Raw genomic sequence first — 23,147 nt, forward strand, 5'->3', positions numbered from 1 at the left:
CTGCTGCCTGCGACTGTGGACTACAAATCCCAGAAGCACCTGGAAACAGGACAAGGAAGTGACAAGCAACCCTGTAGAGTCCTGCTGCTGTAATTTTGGACTGCAAATCCCAGAGACCTCATGGGCAGCAGGAACAGGAAGTGAACACACAGCCCAGACTGGCTGTGTGCCAGAGAGCCATGCTCTCATACTCCCTTCCCCACCCAGCTTCTGGCCTGAGTCACTGCAGGCATGTGGCAGCATTTCCTGTCTGTTCACTTAGATTTCAATTTAAGCTCTGCAGTTTAGACTACCCTGCAAAAACTAAATCAATTCGGCCTCAGGCTTTTTGACCGCCTGTACTTAGCTCCCCAAATTAATCAAGGTATAAAGAGAAAAAGAGATAGATATTTCCTTGGTTCCTATGGGCTCCATCTAGTTTACACCTAACTAAGCTGACTACCTGAATAATGTAAAACCATTACACTGATATTTTTGTATTTCTGCTTTAGCTTTAGAGAACTATACAATGAACACACTAAACCCCACTGAGGCCGATAAGTCCTGAAGATAGTTCTTTTTATAGCACATGGCAATCCTAGCAAGCCAAATACTCCCTGGATTCTCTTCTCTCTATTAATGTTTCTCAGGACTATTAATATCAGTACTTCCTGACCCAGCATACACTGAGGGAGAACATATTCACTCATATATTTTATTAGTATCTAGATACTGATGATTCTCTTGTTTGTTTAGGATTGTATCTATAACTCATTTCTTCGATTACATAAAGAAGCTTCAATGAATAATCAATCATAGCTTAAGGCACTGAACAACCAAACAATAAATAATAGTGCCTGCTCCAAAGCATTTTAATCTAAAGACGACCAAATATAACAAACAGACAAAGAAAAAACATGGAAAGAGGAAATAGAATGGAGCAATAGCACATTATTTGTGTATTCTGGCTTCTTGCAAAAACCGTGGGTGTCGTACACCATGCAACAGTAGCATAGCTCACTTCTTCCTAATTTGCAACGCTGAAGCAATTTGCTACAGGGATTTCCCAGTAGCAAAAAAACCAAAAACCTGGGGAAAAGTGGCACAAACCACCCCAAAATGGTGGGTGCTGAGACAAACACAGAGATGAAGGAGCAGACAGCCCCGGGCATCCTTTTCTCCCATCTCTGCATGTTATGGAGCCCCCGTGCTGATGTACCCATCACCTTAGCCAGCCGCTTCCTGGCTGGGTGCAGGGTACCTCAAGACAGGGGAGCAGGTACCCTTAGTCTGGCTGCTCCCCTGTTTCCTTATGCTCCTTGGCTGGCTGGAGCATAGTGTGCCTCGAGACGAAGGAGGCAGCCTTGGATTGGCTGCTTGTGCCTTAGCATGAAGGCTCCAACGTGGAGCCCCCACACCGAGGCATGGCTGGCTGGGGCACAGTGTGCCTTGAGGCTGGCTCCTCCCCTATCTCCTCATGCCTCAGTGCAGAAGCCCCACAGTGGAGCCAGTGTGCTGAGACCCCCTGTGCCCCAGCCAGACATTCCTTGGCTGACTGAGGTGCAAAGTGCCTCAAGATGGGAGAGCAAGCAGCCTTGGGATGGCTGGTTCCCTGTGCCTCTGCACGGGGCTCCACTGTGGAGTCCCCATGCCGAGGCACAATGCACCCCATCCAGCTGCAGAGCAGATGGCTGGCATGCAGTCTGCCCCAGTGCAGGGGCTCCACAGCCTATGGAGCCCATCTCCACATGCCACTCCCCAGCTAGCCAGGACACTGGTTGCCTTAGTGCTGGGACTGGATAGCCCTGACTGAGGCACCCTGTACCCCAGCCAGCCTCCACCTGCAGCACATGAAGCAGCAGGACAATGTGTCCCACCGCAAAGCACACAGGCAGGGGTATGAACTGCAGCACAAACTAGCGCACAAATGTGTGCCACTGCTATTTCTTCCGCTGCAAAAGCATAACCCTGTTTGTGTGGATGCAGCCAAAAATGTATAATAATGCCATACTGGGTAGGAGCACAGGTCCATCTGGCCCAGTCTTGGGTATCTCACAGCGGCACAGAACAGATATGGGGAACAATATTTGCAATATGTCCCCTGCCATGTCTTCCCTTACAGCTTCCAATATTCACAGGCTTAGGAAGTCCTAATTTAGAGGTCACATCCCTACTACCATAGTTAATACCCATTAATGAACTTAGTCTTTTTTGAACCTGGTTAAATTGTCATCTATTACAACCACTTGTGGCACACAAGTTGACAAATGAGTTGCATGATGTGTGAAAGACTTTCCTTTTGTTTGTTTTTAACCTGCTTTGTCCTATGGCTCTTAGTTCTACTATTGCGAGAGATGGTAAATAGCAGGCATATGGCAGAGCTGGGTTTTCAAGAGGACTTAAAGGAGGCCAATATGGCAAATTTGCAGATTTTGACAGTCCCCCACTTCAGTAAGACATTACCTACCAGATGTCCTGCCATTTCCTCAAATCAAACATAAGAAACAATAAGCCGTTCAAATTTTTTTCCAGCAACTTTTAGGCACTATGCCTTTTATGCCTCATAGAGAACCAAACATGACCATCACTGTTATCAAATAGAAATCAGAAATCATATACTGCAACAATAGAACTGTAGGAGGGCAGTAACCCCTCCTGCCATATTTTGGAATATTTAAAACAGTGATCACCTTGATTGAGTATAAAGAATGGAAGGAGTGACAGTCAAGAATAAATCAAAATTACAGTATTGCTGTTTTTTTAAGAGGGAGGGGAGGATAAACTAGAGGGAAAAGTCATTTTCAAACTTCTTATAGCCATAGAACCTTCTCATATCACTTCTACCGCAGAACCCCTACCCCCATCTTAAAGGGCTGACACAAAGGCAGGCAACCCGGGCAAGCAGTGGTGGCATAATGCCACCTGGCCCACTCTGCTGGGCCAATCTCTTTGTGGAACCCCTGATGACCTATTGCAAAACCCCAGGGTTCTGTGGAACAGTTTGACAACCACTGGAGTAAACAAATATACAGACATAAAACCCAACTATAGAATGATGATCAATTATAATGGAAATTGACTGACCAAAGGAAGGTTACTAAGCATATAAAGAAAATTGGAACTAGGGAGGTGTGGTCTACAAAAAATAGTACAGCAGAGATTGGTGGGAATCTGTATGTAAATAGCTAGCTTGAGAAAACAACTGGATTACCAGCACCAATAAATGCCAAAAGAAAAAAATAGAAGGAAAGAAAAAAACTGAAGGCATTTTGAGGAAGGCAGAAGAAATTTTTTTTTTTTGTGCACATGTTCAGAGATTCCCAGTTTTGTGCAATGTGTTAACCACGTACTTAAACCAGACCCAGATTGAAGAAATTTCAGGGGCCTGAATACAACCTCCTATAGGGATGTCCCACCCTTTCCTTCATGGTGTTGCCCCTTTTGCACTGAAGTCCTCTGTCCCCAGCTTGGAACAGTAGTGGTATGGGCCACTTTATTAGTAAAGTGTTCTGGGAAGTCTAACACTTTTCCATACCGCAAATACTGGAGCCACCTCCTCTTTCTTTCAAGGCTTTGTGTTTTCAAACCACTTGAGCAGAGGGGCCCATTACTACCATAGCCACTACCATAGCCTCAAATGTGGAGACTGTGTATATAATGAATGGCTGCTTGAACAACCCCACTCAACCTTTTTGAGATTTGTTACCAGCATTTTTTGATATTGGGTATTATCAGCAATAGTGAAATTATATTTTAAAAAAAAAAAATCAAGGTAGCCTTATGAAGATGGAGAAATTTTAAGTCTATACATGTTTGAAGCCTGGATATTGTGGCTTGCTTGGGTGCATTAAGGATTAGGGTAGGGGGAAGTTATACAGATGACTCCATCATTACTAAAGAACCCCCCAAAGTCTGTATAACATTTTAGGTGATATAAAAGAATCAGGATGGCAGGGAAAGGTAACTTCTCCCTACCCTACTCCCACACAGCCTTTGGATTATGGGATATTAGTCTGCAAACTGATATGAAAGATATGCACAAAGAACACAGCAAACAGCTCAATGTGAAATCACAACTATAACACCAACCCATCTTAGAAGTGTTTGAATTTGATGAATTGTCCCCTCCAGAAATTGGAACCATCATTTAAATGAGAGACAGTTTTCCAAAGAGACTCTGACTAAGATTCTGTGCCGTCTCCAAGAGACATGTTACGGTATGCATATCAATGACTCTACCGAGCAATCCAGAAAAAAGCAATCATAAGCTTCAAAGCAACACGGTTTTAACAGTCAATCACTAGAAGGAGTATAATTTAACAAATGCTGTCAGACTTTGGTTTACACAGCATTTATTGTGCCAAAAAGTATGGAGGGAATTGATATGAAAATAAACATTATTTAAGCTTCAGACATGTAACTATGAAGAACTACAACTAATTAAAATGTCCATATACCTTTTTCTAAACTATACTGGATGATATTAAATGAAAATTTAAAAGACATTCTAGCAAATGAACAGTAGTTCTGACATTCAGCACTTATTTACATAACTTCAGAAGAAAACTAGATGAGGGGTTCCCAAAGTTTGTGCATGCTGGGACATCGAACTGCACACCTCATACCAAACTGAATACACAGTGCAGAACTTTACTGCTGAATAGATTAAACAAAACATACTTTACACATACAATGTTATAAATACAAGCACCATCAGTTAATTCAAGCTTGAGTAGGACCTATGCCCCTGAGTTTTTTTTGTGTGATAAATGAGTGAAGCCAGCTTACATAACTGAGCTTCTCCCAAAACATCTGGCACACAGGTACATACTTGGCGTGAAGGTTGGGAGAAGGGGAAGTTGCATTCCCTGCTGCTTTAAGTCCATCACAAAGGGCATCAATTATCCTTAACAAAGAATCACAGGGTTTCTGCTAAGGTCAGCTTTAGTACTAATTGACCAGAGCCAATGGCTACTGCCTTGCCAACCAGCAGGTTCTGCTAGGGGTGGCCACCATAATAAGTCCCTTTGCAGGCTGCATACAAATACTTTACGGGCTGGAAGTGCCTCCTGAGTCATGCTCTGGGAATCCCTGAAATAACATATCTGAAAGTTTATTATTTATCACATAGGAAAGTAACCCCCCTGCCCCCCGATGCCCTATCCCAACCCTTTCACTCAAAAAAAAAAATGCAAGTTCTACCTCCAACAGAAGGTCTACCAGTGGAGTCTGCTTGCTAGCAGGTGTAAGGCAAAGGTTATCAATTATCAGCACACGCATGAAGTCAAACACAAACTTCTTGGCTGGATGGTTGGTCAGGTAGGTCTTGGAGCCAACATTGCAGTACTCTGACTGGCTCCTGTTCATGCCAGAATCAGCTGCAAATGCTTTAAACTCTTCAGCTGGGGATCCAACATCATCATCAAGATCAGTAACCTATGAAAATGAACATATTGAAATTGTAGATCTTTGCATTATATATTCTCTCTCCTCTATTTCCTGCAGTTATTTCAGAATTATCTGAAAGTACCTTTCTGAAAAGTACCTTACCTGCCAGCCCTTTTTGGTCCCATGATGGGTGATGGCATGGGTGGGGCAGAAATATAAGTTGCCCTTACCTTGTTTTACATTTCACCCAGAACCTTGAGAACTGTTCAAGTTGTATTCTCAACTTTGGAAGAAGTAAAGGCTCCTCAAATATTAAATACACCAATCACAGCCCTCCTCCCCCCACAAATGATCAAGAAATCATAAACTGAAGTTATAAAAATTTTTTAAAAATCAATATTGCAAAAAAATGCAATTAAAAATGGTTCCCTCAAGCCTTATATGGGAAATACTATAGGAAACAATTTTTTCCCCAATATTACAGCTTTAGAGTAATAGAGTTACTAGGTCAATACATTTGCCATCTCTAAAGATCCCATCTCTACAGGATTCCTATTTCTGGAAAGATAATTTCCAGACATCTCTTAAACTGCAGTGGAAAAACAAAACTAACTGATATTAAAAGAATACAACAAAACCCCTAAAGTGAGTGCTTTCATCGCTTCCCTCCAAATACAAGAGCAGGTAATAGCCTTCCTTTAATACTCTAAGCAGAAGCCTTGAATAACCTATGAGGTGGCATCAAAATGCTTCAAACATTATACAACTCCAATAGGGCATGACCCCTCAAAAAGAGAAGAGGGAGAAAGAAGTATGCATGGGTTCTCCTGTAGCAGATGGATTTCATGGTAATGAAAGACTGAATCAGACTCCTTCCAAGAAGCTTCGAGTGAGAACAGTGTGGTTGCCTTTAATATGCTGGAACTGGGACTGAAGTAGTGAATAACTTCTTGGAAAATGAAAGCATGCTTGAGGTCAGCAGTTTTGGTGTTCAGAGTGCTCGTAAGTACCAAAGACCTCAGACAGAGAGACAAAGTGCAAAAGTATCAAATGCTAAAAGCTAAACCCTGGGTAAAGAATCAAAGTTACTCCAAGTCTCTAAAGCCTGGTACCTTAGCAGCACTGCCATGTCAGTTGCTTAAAACACACCTTAGTTCATACAGGGAGCTCCTCTGCTCTTGCTTTCCACAAGAACCTGACTGGAAAGGTCTGACAGTGATGGTTAAGCAACAGTGTGTCACAACCATCACCACAGAAGGGAGCATGGTCTGTACTCATCTGCTGCCCATAGAGACCAAAAACTCTTATTTTGAGCTCACTGGAGTTCTGCCTGTCACACACAGCCACAATTCACAAATGAAAATCCTAAATAGTTCAAATGTATACAGGAAATTATACCCATAGTACTGTCTTCATTATTACATTTATTCTGAAATACAAAATGCAGCCAACCCATGATTTGGACATATGTTCACATTTTACTAAAAACAGTATGACTATTACCCAAAGAAACAATGCACTTGCCCACTCAAATTATTCCCCAAATCCTTACTCACCTACCTACATACCTAGCTTCCTTCAGAAAAATCCTGACAACAAATAGGCTGATATATGAAGTCACAGAATATTGCAGGGAAAGACATGGATAACTATGTCCTGTTGGTCAAGAGTCAAAAAACAAGCCCATGCCTCAGTTCCATAAGCTACTGCTTTTGTGAAGCTTGATGAAAACTGCTTTGGAGCTGCTTTGTTCTATTAAGTCTGTGGTTCACTCTTCCCTCTCTAGCAGCAACTATTCCCATATCAGCTGTCAAAAATCATATAGTACTGGGACACACTCGAGCTGAAGGAGGGTATCAAGGTACAGTAAAGGCTGTGTTATCCGGCACTTTAACATCCAGAATGCTCTATTAACCGGCATCTATCATAGACAGCAATAAAACTCTTCCTTCATGTACCTGGACAAAATTCGACAGCCAACAGCATCTTACTGTGTGCTTCTCATAGACCTGTTGTTTATGGCAGTGGTTCTCAACCTTTCATACCGTACGTACCACCTGCTGATCAACATGGCAAAAGTGAGATCGGAAGTCCCACCGTGGCATTTCTGGCTTCGCAGTCCCACTTCTTCCTCATGGACCACAGCCCGGGGAAAAAGCAGCCTGGTGAGGCCCCCCCCTCCCTGTCCCCTGACACACTGACGCCAGGGAGTGAAAGTCCTGGTGCACTGGCGGGAAGGGTGGCAGCCTGAACAGACAAAGACTCCTCCAACCCACCAGGCTGAAAGGATGTATAACTCTCAGATAACCAGCATGTTTGATTAATTGGCACCCCCCCACACACACACTCCCTATGGATGCCAGATAACAGAGCTTTTACTGTAATGGTAAAAGATGCCTGTTGTGTAATATTTATATCCAAACAATTTGAGTTATTTAGTGAGAGCCTTAATAATGGATTCTAAACTCCATCTGTTAAGAGCATGCCAAGTGAGATTTCCCTTCTAAATTTATTCATGGGCACAAATCATTTTAACAGTATAAAAGCTTTTGTCTGTTTGTTCATAATGCTTTATTTGCACTGATTGGCTGTCTCGGCAGCAGACAATCAGAGTGCTCTACACAGACAGACAGACAGACAGACGGTATAGCACCACCAGTGGGGACTGAAGGGCTGGAGGGGAAGGGGGGTAAGGCCAGCTCTCTGCTCGCCTCGCCCCTGTCCCCTGTTCCTTGAAGGCAGAGAGGGACAGCAGGGACTGGAGCACTGCCATAACATAGGGGATGGAGTGGGTCTCCTTCTTGGAGCCGGGGCCGGTACCCCCCAACCCCAACAACAGTTGGCAGGGAGGAGAGGCAGCAGGAAACAGAGGAGGGAGGGAAGCAGGAAGGGGAGGAGAGGTTACTGGTGGCTGTGCTCCACCCCAGTTGTGACTTCCACTGCTGCCATGACCACCGCTGCAGTCACGGACACCAGCCTGAAGCCACAAGGCAGAGGGGGGAAACAGCACCATCCCCAGCCCAAAGGGGAGGGGGGAAATGGCCTCAGTCCCAGCCCTAAGCAGCAGGGGAAAGGGGAGCCAGGGCAAGGGCCTGCAGCCCGAAGTGAGGGGTGGGAAGTGGAGAGCGGCTCAGGCCTCAGCCCCAGCCCAAAGCAGGGGGGAGAGGCAGGGAGCGGCCCCGGCCTGAGGCAGGAGGGGTGGTGCAGACACAGGCCTCTGTCCCCGCCAACCTTTGTCATTCTTGACAGGCAATTTGCTAGTTCTCTCATAACAACTGTTGAGGTTTACCTAAAGCAAGTAAATTCCAAGCCTCAGTTATGCATAATACACACAGGTAAAGTATAACAGATTTGTTACCTATAAGTGCATATTTATAACATTATATTACCATCTATCACAAGTGAGGCTGATAGGCACTATTTTCTCAGTTACTGTCCTGAAAGAATACCTAGTATTTCCAAGTTACCATAAGCCCACAAAGAAGCTGGGCAGAGCATTTTTTTCTCCTACCCCAAAATTTATTGACATTGTACACAAAGAGGTTCCTCTTTATGTAGACAGTCTTACAGGAATTTAATTACAATCATCTCCAAACTGGAAAAAAGTACATTGCTGTAATTTCATAAGTAGTAATCTATTTTCTATTAAAAATCAGTTGATTTGAGTGACTCTCAGCACCCATTTCAAATTCCAATTAATTTAAAAGCAAAAAGTTTACCAAATCCATATAGGTACATTTTTAGTTTGGTCCTCTCTGTCTGTATACACACATGGCTTCCTGACAGGAAGATACTGTATTGACTAAAAGTAGTGGTTGATAATGATAATCATGAAGGGACATTATTTTCCATTATTTTTTTCTTATCTTGGCAATATTTACTCTACTCACTTCCTCATGCCCATGCACTTAACAAAATTGTGCTACAATATCAGCCCTGGATTGTCATTCCTCTTTCTGTTACTGCTGTCAGTATCATACTGTGGTATGTTATATGACTTTTAGCGTAAAATTCCAAGAAGGAATTTGCAACAACAGGCATGTCTAGGCAGTGCAAAAATATAACTCTCACCATCCCTTTCAGATCTCAAAACAATCTTTCTTAAGTAAAATGGTCTTGTGGTTAAGGCCCTAGAGTCGGAACTGTGAGTTGTGGTTTTAGTTTTAGGTTTTTACCACATCCTTCCTCTGTGACCTGGCCAAAGGAACTGAACCTGTGTGTTAGTTTCAGAGGTAGTGAACTCCCCCCCACCCCGCTCCAAAAAACAAAAAACAACCCATGAATGTCTGTGAGATGCTTCAGTAAGATTAATTAAATACATACAAAACACGTACTGCCCTTAGCATGGCAGTTTGAAATATTGTGCACAATGGAAGAACAATACATGTACAGGCTCGATGGTGACAGCTTCACTTGCACCACAGCTGAAAGGGACCGAGGGGTAATGATTAACCATCGTATGAATACGAGCCGTCAATGCAAGGCAGTGGTCAGCACGGCAAACACCACACTGGCATGCATCAACCAATGCATCTCATGTAAAACTAAGAAAGTGATACACCTGCTGTACTCAGCAGTAGTGAGACCGCAGTTGGAGTACTGCATCCAGTTCTGGGCACCGCACTTCAATAAAGATGTGGAAAAACTTGAGAGGGTCCAGAAAAGAGCCACCTGCATGATCAAGGACTTGCAAGCCAATCCAAACAAGGAAAGGATAAGGGACCTGGACCTCTTTAGCCTAAAGAAGAGAAGGTTGAATGGGGACTTGATAGCAGCTCACCACTACATCAGAGGAGTGCATCAGGAGCTCAGTGAACAACTGCTCACTAGGGCATCCCTGGGGAAGACCTGGACTAATGGATACAAACTCCTGGAAGGCTACTTCAGGCTTAATACTAGGAAAAACTCCTTCACAGCCAGAGTGTCCAGACTGTGGAATAAACTCTACCCAGAGATGGTGCAGTCACCTACCCTGGAGGTTTTCAAGAGGAGACTAGACAGTCACCTCACTGGGGCTACTTAACCCTAGCTGCCTTCCTGCCTAGAGTGAGGGGGTTGGACCCGATGATCTGCAGGGTCCCTTGCAGCCCCTAACAATCTATAAATCTATGAAAAGAAGAGATGTTCAGATCAATGTTTCAAATACAACTTAGTCTTTTGTTCACATTTGGTATCAAGGACAGATTCATTTCATTTTAATCTTAATTAGACACCAAAAATATCTATTTTATAAAATGGACAAAAAAAGATTCTGTGCATAAAATTAGAGCTTAGCTCTCAGACTATTTCCAGTATTAAAAAAAAAAAATTGAGTTCAGCAAAGACATGCTGTACAGGATTTAAGAGAAACTTTATCTGAGCTTATTCCAACCACCATGTCTTCTTCTGTTTCATGAAAAGACTTCTGCCTGTAGTTCATATGAGATACCTATCAATTAGCTAATATTTAAGCAAAGGGAGTGTGTGTATGTGGGGAGTAGGGGGGGCTTACCAGCAAGTAAAAACAAAATATTCTCACTGGCATGTATTCAATATTTAAGTTTCCTACCATTTCTGAATAAGGTCGAATGTTGAAAGGAAACACGGTTGCTGCCAGCGCACACAGAAACTCAGGGCTCATCCACAATGAAGCTAGGTCTGGAACATTGTGATACAAATATCGAAAAAACTGCATCAGGGTGACAGGATATTCTCGAAGCCAAGAGCCTTCTTCTTCTGACTGCCAAGGCTGCATTGAAAAGAAATTTCAAACAGGTTATTATTGTAGATGGTACCAATCAAAGAACTCATTTAAAAATAGTGCACGCATTGACTAATAGAAGGGTTCTTGAAGCAAGCAGAAACACAAGCTGAGAACCACCTCTCTACTGAATCTCTGTATCAAGAAAAAAAACTTTCCTTGTGCACAGGTAACAATTTCCTGTTAATATTTAAGGTTCATCAGTAGGCAAAGTCCATTATATGCATTCTTTCGTGTGATATATGCAACCCTATATCTCTGCTGCCTACACACAGACAAATTCAAATGGCTTTAGTATATAACTGTGCAATCTTCATAGTTCGTAGGGTCGGAAGGAACCCAAGCAGATTATCAAGTCCGACCCCCTGCCAGGGCAGGAAAGAGTACTGGGGTGAAATGACCCCAGCAAGGTGATTGTCAAGCCTTGTCTTAAAGACCCCCAGGGTAGGAGCCAGCACCACTTCACTTGGAAGTTGGTTCCAGATCCTAGCCACGTGACAGTGAAGTAGCGCCTCCTGATGTCTAGTCTGAATCTACCCACTGCCAGCTTGTGACCGTTATTTCTTGTCACTCCTGGGAATGCTTAGGGGAACAGGGACTCCCACTCCCTTAATGTCTGCTGCTCCCCTGACTAATTTGTAAATGGCCACTAGATCCCCCTCTCAGCGTTCTCTTGTGGAGGCTGAACAGGTTCAGGTCCCTTAACCTCTCCTTGTAGGGCCTGCCCTGCTGCCTCCTGATCATGTGAGTGGCTCTCCTCTGAACTCTCTCCATGTTGTCCACATCCCTCTTGAAGTGCGGCACCCAGAACTGGATGCAGTACTCCAGCTGCAGCCTGACCAGTACCACACAGAGGGGGAGGATCACCTCCTTGGACCCACCTGAGATGCATCTGTGGATGCATGACAAGGTACGGTTGGCTTTCTTAACTGCTTCCCCACACTGTCGGCTCATCTTCATTTTGGCATCAATAATGACTCCAAGATCCTTTTCTGCCTTTGCACTGACAACAAGGGAGTTCCCCAGCCTGTAGGTATGCTGATGGTTCTTTCTCCCCAGGTGCAGCACCTTGCACTTGTCAGTGTTGAAATCCATCCTGTTCTCATCCGCCCACCCCTGTAACCTGTCTAGGTCTGATTGTAGCCTATTCCTTCCTTCTAGCGTGCCCACGTCCCCCCACATCTTAGTGTCATCAGCAAATTTGAACAAGGTGCTTTTTATACCCCCCGTCCAAGTCACTGATGAAGATGTTGAACAGTGCAAGCCTGAGGATGGAACCCCACAGCCCACATCCCTCCAGGTCGAAAATGACCCATCCACTACAACTCTGAGTGTGGCCCTCCAGCCAACTAGTGACCCATTTGACTGTGTAGGTGTGGACGCCACAGTCCCCTAGTTTTTTAATGAGAATGGGATGAGAGACAGTGTTGAAGGCCTTCCTAAAGTCTTAGAGCTGCTCTTGCTGTGGCTGCAGCCCCATTACCTGGTAAAATATCAGCATAAAAGAGTAATTAGTAACATGAAAATCATGTGCTAAAAGCTAAGCAAATGTGCTAATGTAGGGCTGCACTTAAGGCAGGCAAAAGACTGGGGCCAGAGTAGACAAACAAAGGAAAAAGTTTCAGAAGAATTTTTTTCTGTTATTCAAATTCAATAAACCTTTGTTTATTTGCTCTTTCCTGTAACTTAACTTTAGTCTGTTTCACTCTATTTCTTATCTAGTTTTCTCTCACTTTTCATAGCACATTTTAACCTAATACAGGTTTCCCTTGATTTATGCAGTACATGCATTCCTAGAGAATGGCACATATATCAAACTCACATAAAGCAAATCCACTTTACAATGTAACAAATAGGGATAGGTTCTCACAGCAGTGAGGGAGGAAGTGAGGCTGGGACTAGGGAAGGGGCAGGGAGAGGGGTTCCGCTCCTGCACTCAACCCAGCCCCAGCTGCAGTGAATCCAGAAGTGGCCAGCACCAGCTGCTTGCAGCCACTGGGCTGCACTGTACTCCACCTATCCCCTACGCCTGGGCTCCACCTGTCCCCACTCACCTCTGTTCCTGGACTATGCCATGCCCTAGTACAGGCAGCTGGTGTTAGCTGCTCATGGGGCCACTCCAGCACGGGCTGGGGTAAGCACGGACAAGCGGAGCCCCAGGCAGCGTGGGGCGCGGCACTCATCCCGACCCAGTCTGGAGTAGCCCTGGGAGCAGCTGACTCCAGCTGCCTGCACCACAGAATGGCACAGCCCAGGAGCAGAGACGAGTGGGGATAGGTAGAGCCCAGGTGCGGGGGGTGGGGAGGGACGGACAGGTGGAGCGTGGCACAGCCCAGTGGCTGCAGGCAGCTGGTGCTGACTACTCCCGGGGCTGCTGCAGCTGGGGTGGGCTGAGTGCCATGCCCCACACTGCCCGGGGCTCCACTTGTCTGCATTCGCACCAGCCCATGCTGGAACGGCCTCAGGAGCAGCCAACACCAGCTGCCTGCACCACAGCATGGCACAGCCCAGGAGCTGGGGTGAGCCCAGGCATGCAGGGACAGGTGGAGCACAGTGCAGCCCAGCAGCTGCAGGCCGCTGGCACCGGCCGCTCCTGGGGCCACTGCAGCCAGGGCTGGGGTGAGTAGGGCCGTGGCCCTTTCCCCTCCCCCTACAGATTTATCTGCTTGGGCGGGGGGTGTCTACGCTGATTGCATAAGAGTGAATTTACCTTGCATAATAAATTAGGGGTCTAAATATATTAATCGCACAAGAGCAAATTTGCATATAAAGAACCTGCATAAATCAAGGGAAACCTGTACCATTATTGCAACTTTGCCTTCTAACCAAGATTCCTCCCTTCACTTTTCTACAATACTGATCATTTTTCCCTTCTTACCTATTCGCTACTGCATTAGCAGAAAGTGTCAATTCAACAAAAAGAAGATGCCTGTTTCTGGTAGAAGTAATCATTCTGAGGCTGAGAGTCTCCTTGCAGCCAGTTCCCGCTAGTGGAGTGGTGTAGCATCTTTCAATTTATTTATTTATTTATTTTTACTGAAATGCAGGGTTCAAATAATTTCTATGGAAGTGAAAGGACTACTTTACTATTTAAACAGATAAACATGTTGCCTCTATGGAACGGCAACATCAAACTCTCTATGGATGAGTTCAGAATAAGCATTTAAAAAAATGCAAAACACATTTTCTGGTACCCAGTGGATTTCCTCCAGCATGAAGCTATTAATAGTCAGTAGACTTGTCTGCACACGGATGTTTCTTCATGCACAAAATCTGTAACTTGCACAACTCCAAGCGGATGGGCTGCATAGTTTTAAATATCCCCCAATCAGAAAAGAAATTCCACAACCTCTGCAAAGAGCACTTTATCATTTCTATTTTAAGTGGAAACACTCAATGCCTAATTTCATTGGGCAAAAGCACTATTAATCTTGCAACTATGTGTATTTCTATAGATAATGAAAAATGGGAAAATAAATACATGAAGTGTAGGCCAAGAATAATTTGAGATAGCTAACAACAAAATTATGGGTCTTGATTGAATTATTCTCCCGCAAAAACCCTGACCTTCCTAAATTGTCCTTCATAACAGTGACTGAAGGAGATACAAATTCTATATAGGTAGAGGAACACCAACAGAGCTTTGTACTCACAGAATTCAGCATGCTCCTGAGCATCCCCAGTAATAAAAAGGAAGCTTCTGTGCAAACATTGTGAACTGAAGAAACCACAGTGCCGCTGGAGGCAGGAACTCCAAATATAAATGTCCAAATAGAGTCTAAATCAAACTATTAGAGGTGTGGTGGAAGAAAGAAAGAGAAAAGCCAATTAACCTTTGCTCCTCAGAAAATGAATTGCTGATTTCCTGCTTTTCTATATCACATAAGTGATTGCTCGTTTATTTTGATATAGTATCACTAAATACACCATATGGCATTCCCTCCAGGATTTAGTGCAGAGCTCCATGAAGGAATTATGTCACGAGGATCACAAGATAAATGTTCCTTCCCAGAACGAATGTCTTTTTCCTCAATCTTTTAAAACAGTGTTCCAAATCTCAAACAATCCTGTCAGTGGCTCAACTTACTTGTTCATAGTTTTCAGAACAAAATCTACAATGTGCTGCATATCTAAAAACAAGCCAATCTGTTTTTCCATCAAGTCAAAATCAAACCAATGACAAAAACAAACAACATGAATTTTAATAAATACTGTGATCAATCTCTGATTTTAAATCTACAATCTTTAATTATTTTAAGCAGGTTAGGCAATTTTGATTTCAATTTTCAGATGGTGTATTTCAAGTAAAATTGCATGAATTATAAAGAAAATTAAGACTGAAAGGATCCACTTCAATATAGGACACACACAAATGTTTTACTGACAAAGACAATAATATATTCATCTTTATATAATTACAGGTGAAAGGGAACATAAGTTTATTTACAGATACTTCACCATTTCTTGTTCCTTGTTTCTTACAATTAAATGGATGCTAGTGCTCTCTCCATCCTATAAAGCACTCTGTCAACCTGAATTATGATTCATTCCTCTACTGCGCTAATATTAGCTATTTAAATATTTGCTTTGTTTTCCATACTACCCCAAATTATATGTACTCATTTGTTGTGCAGTAAAACCAATATAATGCCATTCAATAAGATAACCACCACGTGCTACTTATACAAATTTAGGTGCCATTTAAAAAATAAAAAAAAAGACTTAAAAACTGCTATACCCTTTTTCTAATAAAATGCATAATTCTGCCTGTAACCTTCGAAGGCCACATACTCCTCCTATACTGTTGCCTCCTCTACAATGTCCCAGCCCCCAGCAATACATGTACTGCAAAGGAAGAAATGTGCCTTCTTAGGAACTAAAGCAGAGTTTTAAAAACAGGTTTCACAAGTCACCCTCAACAGTTTAGTTCCCATTCCTGCAACAGGTTTCTAGTTTCACAGAGCTATCTTAACTTCAACAGAATTCCATGAGGGTAGCAAGGTTCTGCCTGCATGTCACAAGTGAAGGTCTAGGCCTTATTTACTATCTAGATCAGTGGTGCTCAAACTTCTAGCCCTGCATTGCCCCCACTGCCAAATTTCTGGACCCCTGGGAAGCCTCATAGTCCAGGTGAGAATGCTGGGGTCCAGAATTGGTTTGCAGGCTGGGGTTGTTAAGCACCCCTGAGCTAGGACATAAAACATCCATCTACCCCTCACCCAAAAAACTGTTTTTGTTGTTGTTGTTGTTTTTAAAGAAACCACTTCAGTTATGGAGAAGCAGAAATTAAGACAGGTTTTTTGTGTTTTTTCTTTTATTCTCCATGTACTACTGAGTATTTACTTAGCCCTTGAGTCCCAACATCTGAATACAAAACTGATAAACTGACAATGGAGCTATTTGAGGTGATTAACCCACTATTCTCTTTGGTGATATGCAGAATTAAATTTATATCTTACTAAATAATCCCTACCTGGCAACCCTGATTACATCGGCTGCTGATGACAGGTGCACTGACCTGCAGGTTTTCAGGCAGCTCAGTGACTGGCTGCTGCAGGAAAAGTGCCATGAGGAGGAAATAGAGTGCAGGTACATTAGTATGCTTAGGAAGAAGGGACTGGAGAACTGGGAAGCCTGGAAAATGACATGCATCCCGGTTAATCTCCCTGAGAGTTGATCTGCCACCAGCACTTCTGCCAACATTGAATCCTAAGAGAAAGGGAAATACACAAGGCCAAAAATGTTTATTTGCAATCGTCTATATAGAAATACCATTTTTCTTACTAAATTATTCAGGCAAAGAAGGGAGCTCTGTAGAAATGAACAGTTATTAAAAATGAATCAATATACTCAAATCAGCATTAAAATTTTTTTAAATTCTTAAACTTAACTGTCAAAATAGTTATTATAATAATATCCTTCCACTATCATGTGGGTATTTTACTAAGAGATAAGACCACTTTGCTGCAGCAGTACTACTATTCAAGCACTTTGAGACAATGGCCAGTAGTGGCTCCTGAGAGAAAAGTTAAAAGTCTCTATTATGGAAAACAACATTCCAAGAGGTGAAAAGGAGGGGTGTTTCACCTCGACCTCAAGTAGCAAAGTCAGTGATCTGTGTCCTGAAATGACAGTCTCGCTGGCCATTTGAGTAGGTGGAATATAAAGTGGTTTTCAAGATTCTTCAAAGGGAACATTTCACATTTTTTTCTTTACTGATTGAATCAGATCGGTACAAAGGATTAAACACTCTTAATTCTATCCTATCAGAAAATGGAAGTGAAAAATCAGCCAGACTTAAGTGAGGTGCTATCAAAAGGCCTGGACAATTTAAACTGGCCAAATTATTCAATTCCCCCATCAAAAATACTTAATGGCCGTGGAAAGTGCTGAATGGACAGCACTTCAAAGGAAACATTTTATGCAAAGAAGGAGTACAAGTCTAGCAAAGGCTTCACTAGAAAGACTGTTCAGTCTCCATGAGTAGTACAGTACTAGATCCTTAGTTACATCTGTAATTTTTAAAACCAATACGTAAATAATTGACCATCAAAAACTAACTGTTATAACACAAACTGAAGAGAAATACCCAGTAAAGAACTGTATGAAATTCACACAAGTGGCCCTTAATGGGAATGGCTTTTTACCCGACTTCATTAGGAGTCCCTGAACCAAATATTTTATTTTGTAATAAAAGATGTAAATTGTGACGCTAAGACAAGATAATCAGGTGCAGCATGAACTTTAGCATTCTGAAAACCTAAGAAAAGAAATGTACATAACAACCATGCAACTACATAAAACATGTAAACAACAAATGAACAAAAATGTTCACAAGTCTAATATCACATTAGGGAAATTCTATTTTGCATAAATTTCTCCTCCTGCTTCATTCATCAATTAATGATTCAAAGTTCAATTTTATTTTCTTAGTCTTCTATCCTGAAGGAAATAGCATGGGAAATAATTTTAGACAAAACTTGGTAGATATTTTTATGCTACATTGCTATTCCTTACATAAATAAAATTGTTTGACAGTTCAGCAAAGAATGACCTGGTTTTTAAATGCTGCTGGTAAGCATATAATTTATATTCCCTCATGTCTCAACAGGAAAAACACTGTAAATAAAAAAAATAAAACATGCAAATATTCTTGAATATATCATTATTATTTTAAAAGTAAATTAATGGGGTAAGCAGTCTGTGGAGGTAATTGCTTATGAAGACACAACACTAGAACAAAGTTCCTAAGTGTGGGTAAGAAAAGATATCACATCAACCCAAAGAACCTTAGACCAACACAGCTCCAACCAAAAACCCAGTAACTGTGCGCAATACCTTTTTCCTGTTAAAATAGGGGCCTTATCCAAAACCTACTAAACACAGTAGAAAGACCTACTCATTTTATTTCAGCATATTTCAGATCAGATCCTACATTGGGAACTATTTTGAAAACCTTATTTTTCATGAGGCTCTGACAGAACCTTAAAGGGTAGAAGATACACTAAGCAGGATGCCAATTCAGATATAAAATTTCAATATAAAATTTCAGGTAATACTGTATGTACTCAAATTCAGGGTCATCTTAGATTCAAGACTACCACCTACTAATTAAACTCTATACGTGGAAAATTTATAAATTTGTTACAATTTTCCAGGTAAAGAATCTAAGTATTGGAGGGCTGTCTTGAATTTGAGCCCCCACACCAAGGGCACCCATTGGGGGGCTTAAATGTCTCTACACTAATGCTAGGAGCTTGGGAAACAAGCAGAAGAAACTTGCACTCCTGCTTGCAAGCAACAACTTCGATCTGGTTGGACTAAATGAAACCTGGTGGGATGCTACTCACGATTGGGCAGTAGGTATTGAGTGTTACAGGTTGTACAGACAGGATAGACTGGGGAAAAAGGGGGGGTATTGCTCTCTATGTTAAGGAACAATATACATCCTGTATAATCAAGATGGGATCAGAGGAGGGCCAAACCAAGGTACTGTGAGTCAGGATAAGGATACAAGGAGGTCGGGGGGGGGAAAGGGACTTGGTAGTAGGGGTCTACTATAGACCGCCACACCAGGAGGATAAGCTAGACCTGAAATTCTCCAGATAGTTCTCAGAGGCCGTACGATCAAGAGAAATGGTTGTCACGGTTGACCTAAACTACCCTGATATCTGCTGGGAGGAGCAGTCAGCCAAATCTAGCCACTCATGTAGGTTCTAAACCTGCATACAGGACTTCCACCTAACAGAGGAGGTATACGATCCCACTAGAGGAAACAGTGTTGCGGGGGGGGACACAGACGAAGCTGAGCTCTTCAATGAGTTCTTTGCATCTGTATTCTTAGACAGACCAAGACAAATCTCCCAACTGGATCACAGACAGACACAGGAGGTACACAACCCACCAACTGTTAGCACAGACGTAGTGAAGAGGCATTTGGAGCGACTGGATGTGTTCAAATCAGTGGGCCCAGATTAACTTCATCCAAGGGTGCTGAAGGAATTGGCCAGTGTCATAGCAGAGCCACTAGCATAGCTGTTCGAGCACTCATGGCGCTCCGGTCAGGTCCCAGAGGACTGGAAACGAGCCAAAGTGGTCTCTATTTTCAAGAAGAGGAGGCGGGAGGAACCGGGAAACTATAGACTAGTTAGTCTCATCCCTATCCTTGGGAAAACGCTCGAAAAAGTCATTAAGGATCACATTTGTCAGAGCCTAGCAGGACAAATAATACTGAAAGGAATTCAGCACGGATTCATTGCAGGTACATCCTGCCTGGCTAACTTTGTTTCTTTTTATGACCACGTCACAAAATGCTTAGACACAGGAGTCGAGGTAGATGTAATCTACCTAGACTTTAAGAAAGCCTTTGATACAGTATCTCATTCTGTTCTTGTAAATAAACTGACAAGCTGTGATATACATGATTACATGGTCAGGTGGGTGGCAAATTGGCTTAGGGGTCACACCCAGAGAATGGTGGTGGACAGCTCAATATTGACCTGGAAAGATGCGGGCAGTGGAGTACCACAAGGCTGGTGCTATTCAATATCTTCATCAGTGACTTGGACGAAGGTGTGGAGAGCACCTTGTCCAAGTTTGCAGATGATACCAAATTATGGGGCAAAGTTAACTCACTAGAGGGTAGGGAATGGATCCAGGTGGATCTGGACAGGTTGGAAAAATGGGCAGAACAAAATAGGATGAAGTTCAACAAAGACAAATGCAAAGTACTGCACCTGGGCAAAAAGAACCACCAACACACTTACAGGCTGGGGGATGACCTTCTCAGCAGCACAGCACCGGAAAGGGATCTTGGAGTGATAGCTGAGTTGTTCACAGTAAAGGTTGCCAGAATCTGGAATGGTCTTCCTCAGGAAGTGGTGCTCTCCCCTACCTTGGGGGTCTTCAAGAGGAGACTGGACAAGCACCTAGCTGGGGTCATCTGACCCAGTGCTCTTTCCTGCCCAGAGCAGGGGGTCAGACCTGATGACCTACTGAGGTTCCTTCTGACCCTAACATCTACGAATCTATAAACCCCCACTGCCTCAGCATGTAAACAGTGACTAGAGGGGTCAGGGGAATGGGGAGGGGGGAAGGGGGAGGTGGTCAGGTATCTTCTGCCCCTTCACTTCTTCCCCCTGCATCTTTCCTGCTCCCTACCACCTGCACCCCACCCCAACCCCACACTCTGCCTCTCCCCACTACTCTCCCCAGTCTCTGCCTCTTTCCCACAGGAGGCATCCTGGCTTTACTGTCAGTCACTGCTCAGGCTGTTGGGTCATGGACCACAGCATATAGAAGCTCAGCCTTTGCCTGACCATGCGGCGGTGTCAGCGCTGCTGACTGGCCAGGCAGGTGAATGAGTTTCCATGTGCTCCATGCCCAGGATGGAACCCAGCTCGGCCTGGTAGTAAGGGGGCACACAAGGGAGCGGCAGATGCTGCAGAGGGGAAGTAGAGGTGGGGCAGGAGGTTCCTGTGGATCTGACTGGTCCTGAACCAGGCTCAGGGCCAGAATCAGAGACAGAGCAAGAGCCAAGGCAGCCACCTCCCCCATTTCCTCTCCCCCACTTCGTATGCAAATCTAAGACAAGAGGCATTTCTCCCTTGCTGACTTGGGGGGGGGGGAACCTCCTATGTGAGTAAATATCGTATATACAGGTAACCCCCGCTTAATGCTGTTTTCCTTAGCACTATTTCACTATCACACTCATTTTAAATTGATACCTGATTCAACTTAGAGCTCAGCAAGTTTCATTGCAACACTCGCAGTTGCCATCTTGGGTCATTAAAAACACATGCAGTAGCCATTTTGGGTAGTCAAAAACTTTCCATTTTGTTTAACAGTCATTTTACTTAATGCTCAGTTTTTCAGGAACCAATTAAGAGCGCTAAGCAGGGGTTGCCTTTAGACACTCCTTCCTTCTGAGGAGATGGTGGAAGAAACTGGGCTTCTGCTCCACACCTTTTTTTTTTTAACTTCATCACAATCAATTTAAAAAGCCCTAAAAGATACTTGTCAACAACAAACCTGAATGATCTTAACATTAGAAACCCAGCTCACGTTTAAAATGACAAAAACTACCATACCTGGTAACTACTGAAAATTTCACTAATCATGACCATAAAAAAGCAACTGAAAAGGAGAAATCTCAACTGAAGACTGTTTCGCAACTTTTTTTTGGTCTATTTTATTAACTCCTACGTAATCCTTAATATCTAATGGACATTCAGAACAAATAGGTCCTTCTTATAGATTCAAATTTATACTATTTTAATTAAGATGTTAACACATGTGAATCCCTCAAGAAAGCATTCCTGCCAAATCAGGAAAGACAAGTCTTGATGTTCCTGATTCAAGCATTTAATAAAAATTACAGAGGACCAAATTGGAAAATACCTTGGAAGTAACTTAAAAAAAGGAAAAAGGAAAAAAAAAAGGGGGGGGGGAGAGAAAGAGTTGCCCTGATTTCAGTGTGAATAACTTCTGTCACTCAAATTACTGAAGATGATGATAAAAATAAAAATATGAAGCAACATGCCAGAAACTTATCCAGGGAGCAGGATACTTCTGTCTTTGAATCATCTAATTTCCCCTTGCCTTTATCATCGCATGGTTCTACTCTCTCTGAAAAGAATCAATTCCTAAATGCTTGCTCCTTGTCTTTTGATCCCCCTTTATTTATTGCAATAAAATGGATCACCCACCACTTGTCTTTTTAAAATAAACTGGCATTCAGAAATTAAATCATCTGATTTAAATTCCTATGTACATGCTAAGCATACAGCACTGAATTATATATAATGAACTTGAAAACTACAATGAAATATAAAGGAGTTTCCAATCATGCTCAGTCCTAGGATAGCCCTATTAACCACATTAAATCCTACTGTCTTTTAAGGAAGCTTTGAGGAGATGCTTAACAGTTTAGATAGGAACAAAGGCTCAATACCTGTAGAAATCATGTACCATATTTTCTTGCATACAACATGCCCTGGAAAACATTATGCACCTTGGTTTTGAGGGGCAAAATGAAGGAAAAAGATATTTTTCCAGAATTACAGCTGCACAGAACAGGGACAGAGCCTAATTTAAAGTTTAACCTTCCCTTTCCTACATAACTAAAGCTGAAACTCTAGATACTGCTAAGGGCTGGTCTCCTTGAAAAAAACAAAAGAGTCTCTAAGGCTGTAAAATATGAGGAAAGAAACCAGGAGCATGTAGCAAACAGCAAGATTGCCTTAAGAAAAGTTACCTTAATGGAACTTCATGACCATTCAAAAGGAGAGATAATTGTTAACAGCTCTTGAGTGAAGAACAATGAGCTATTACATCACTGACTGACAGGGTGCCTGAAGAGTAATGCAGCAATTTCTGCACTGTGGAGAAAGAATCAAGGGAGGGCACTTCTATCCTGGGAAGAAAATCAGCCTCCCACTTCATAAACACACCCTAATTTTGGGGGGCTTATTTTTTGGGAAAACGAGCACACGTATGAGAGAAAATACGGTAATGTTTATGTAGGTGTCTCAATAAGCAT

The 23,147-nt window shown here is 42.8% G+C and overlaps 1 protein-coding gene across 2 annotated transcripts in view; it reads right to left on the reverse strand.

The window, feature by feature from the left end:
* Window positions 1-23,147, reverse strand: part of LOC109321881 (WD repeat and FYVE domain-containing protein 3) — a 517,024-nt gene that overhangs the window by 76,862 nt on the left and 417,015 nt on the right. For both annotated transcript variants that reach the window (XM_019552640.1, XM_019552639.1), the window contains exons 28-31: window positions 16,581-16,816; window positions 14,761-14,895; window positions 10,916-11,095; window positions 5,182-5,415 (exon numbers count right to left, since the gene is read on the reverse strand). In XM_019552640.1, coding sequence (XP_019408185.1) covers window positions 5,182-5,415; window positions 10,916-11,095; window positions 14,761-14,895; window positions 16,581-16,816 — 785 coding nt within the window. The remainder of the gene's footprint in view (window positions 1-5,181; window positions 5,416-10,915; window positions 11,096-14,760; window positions 14,896-16,580; window positions 16,817-23,147) is intronic.

The sequence above is a fragment of the Crocodylus porosus genome, unplaced genomic scaffold (genome assembly GCF_001723895.1).
Source record: "Crocodylus porosus isolate Cpor-Errol unplaced genomic scaffold, CroPor_comp1, whole genome shotgun sequence".
Classification (NCBI taxonomy): Eukaryota; Metazoa; Chordata; order Crocodylia; family Crocodylidae; genus Crocodylus; species Crocodylus porosus.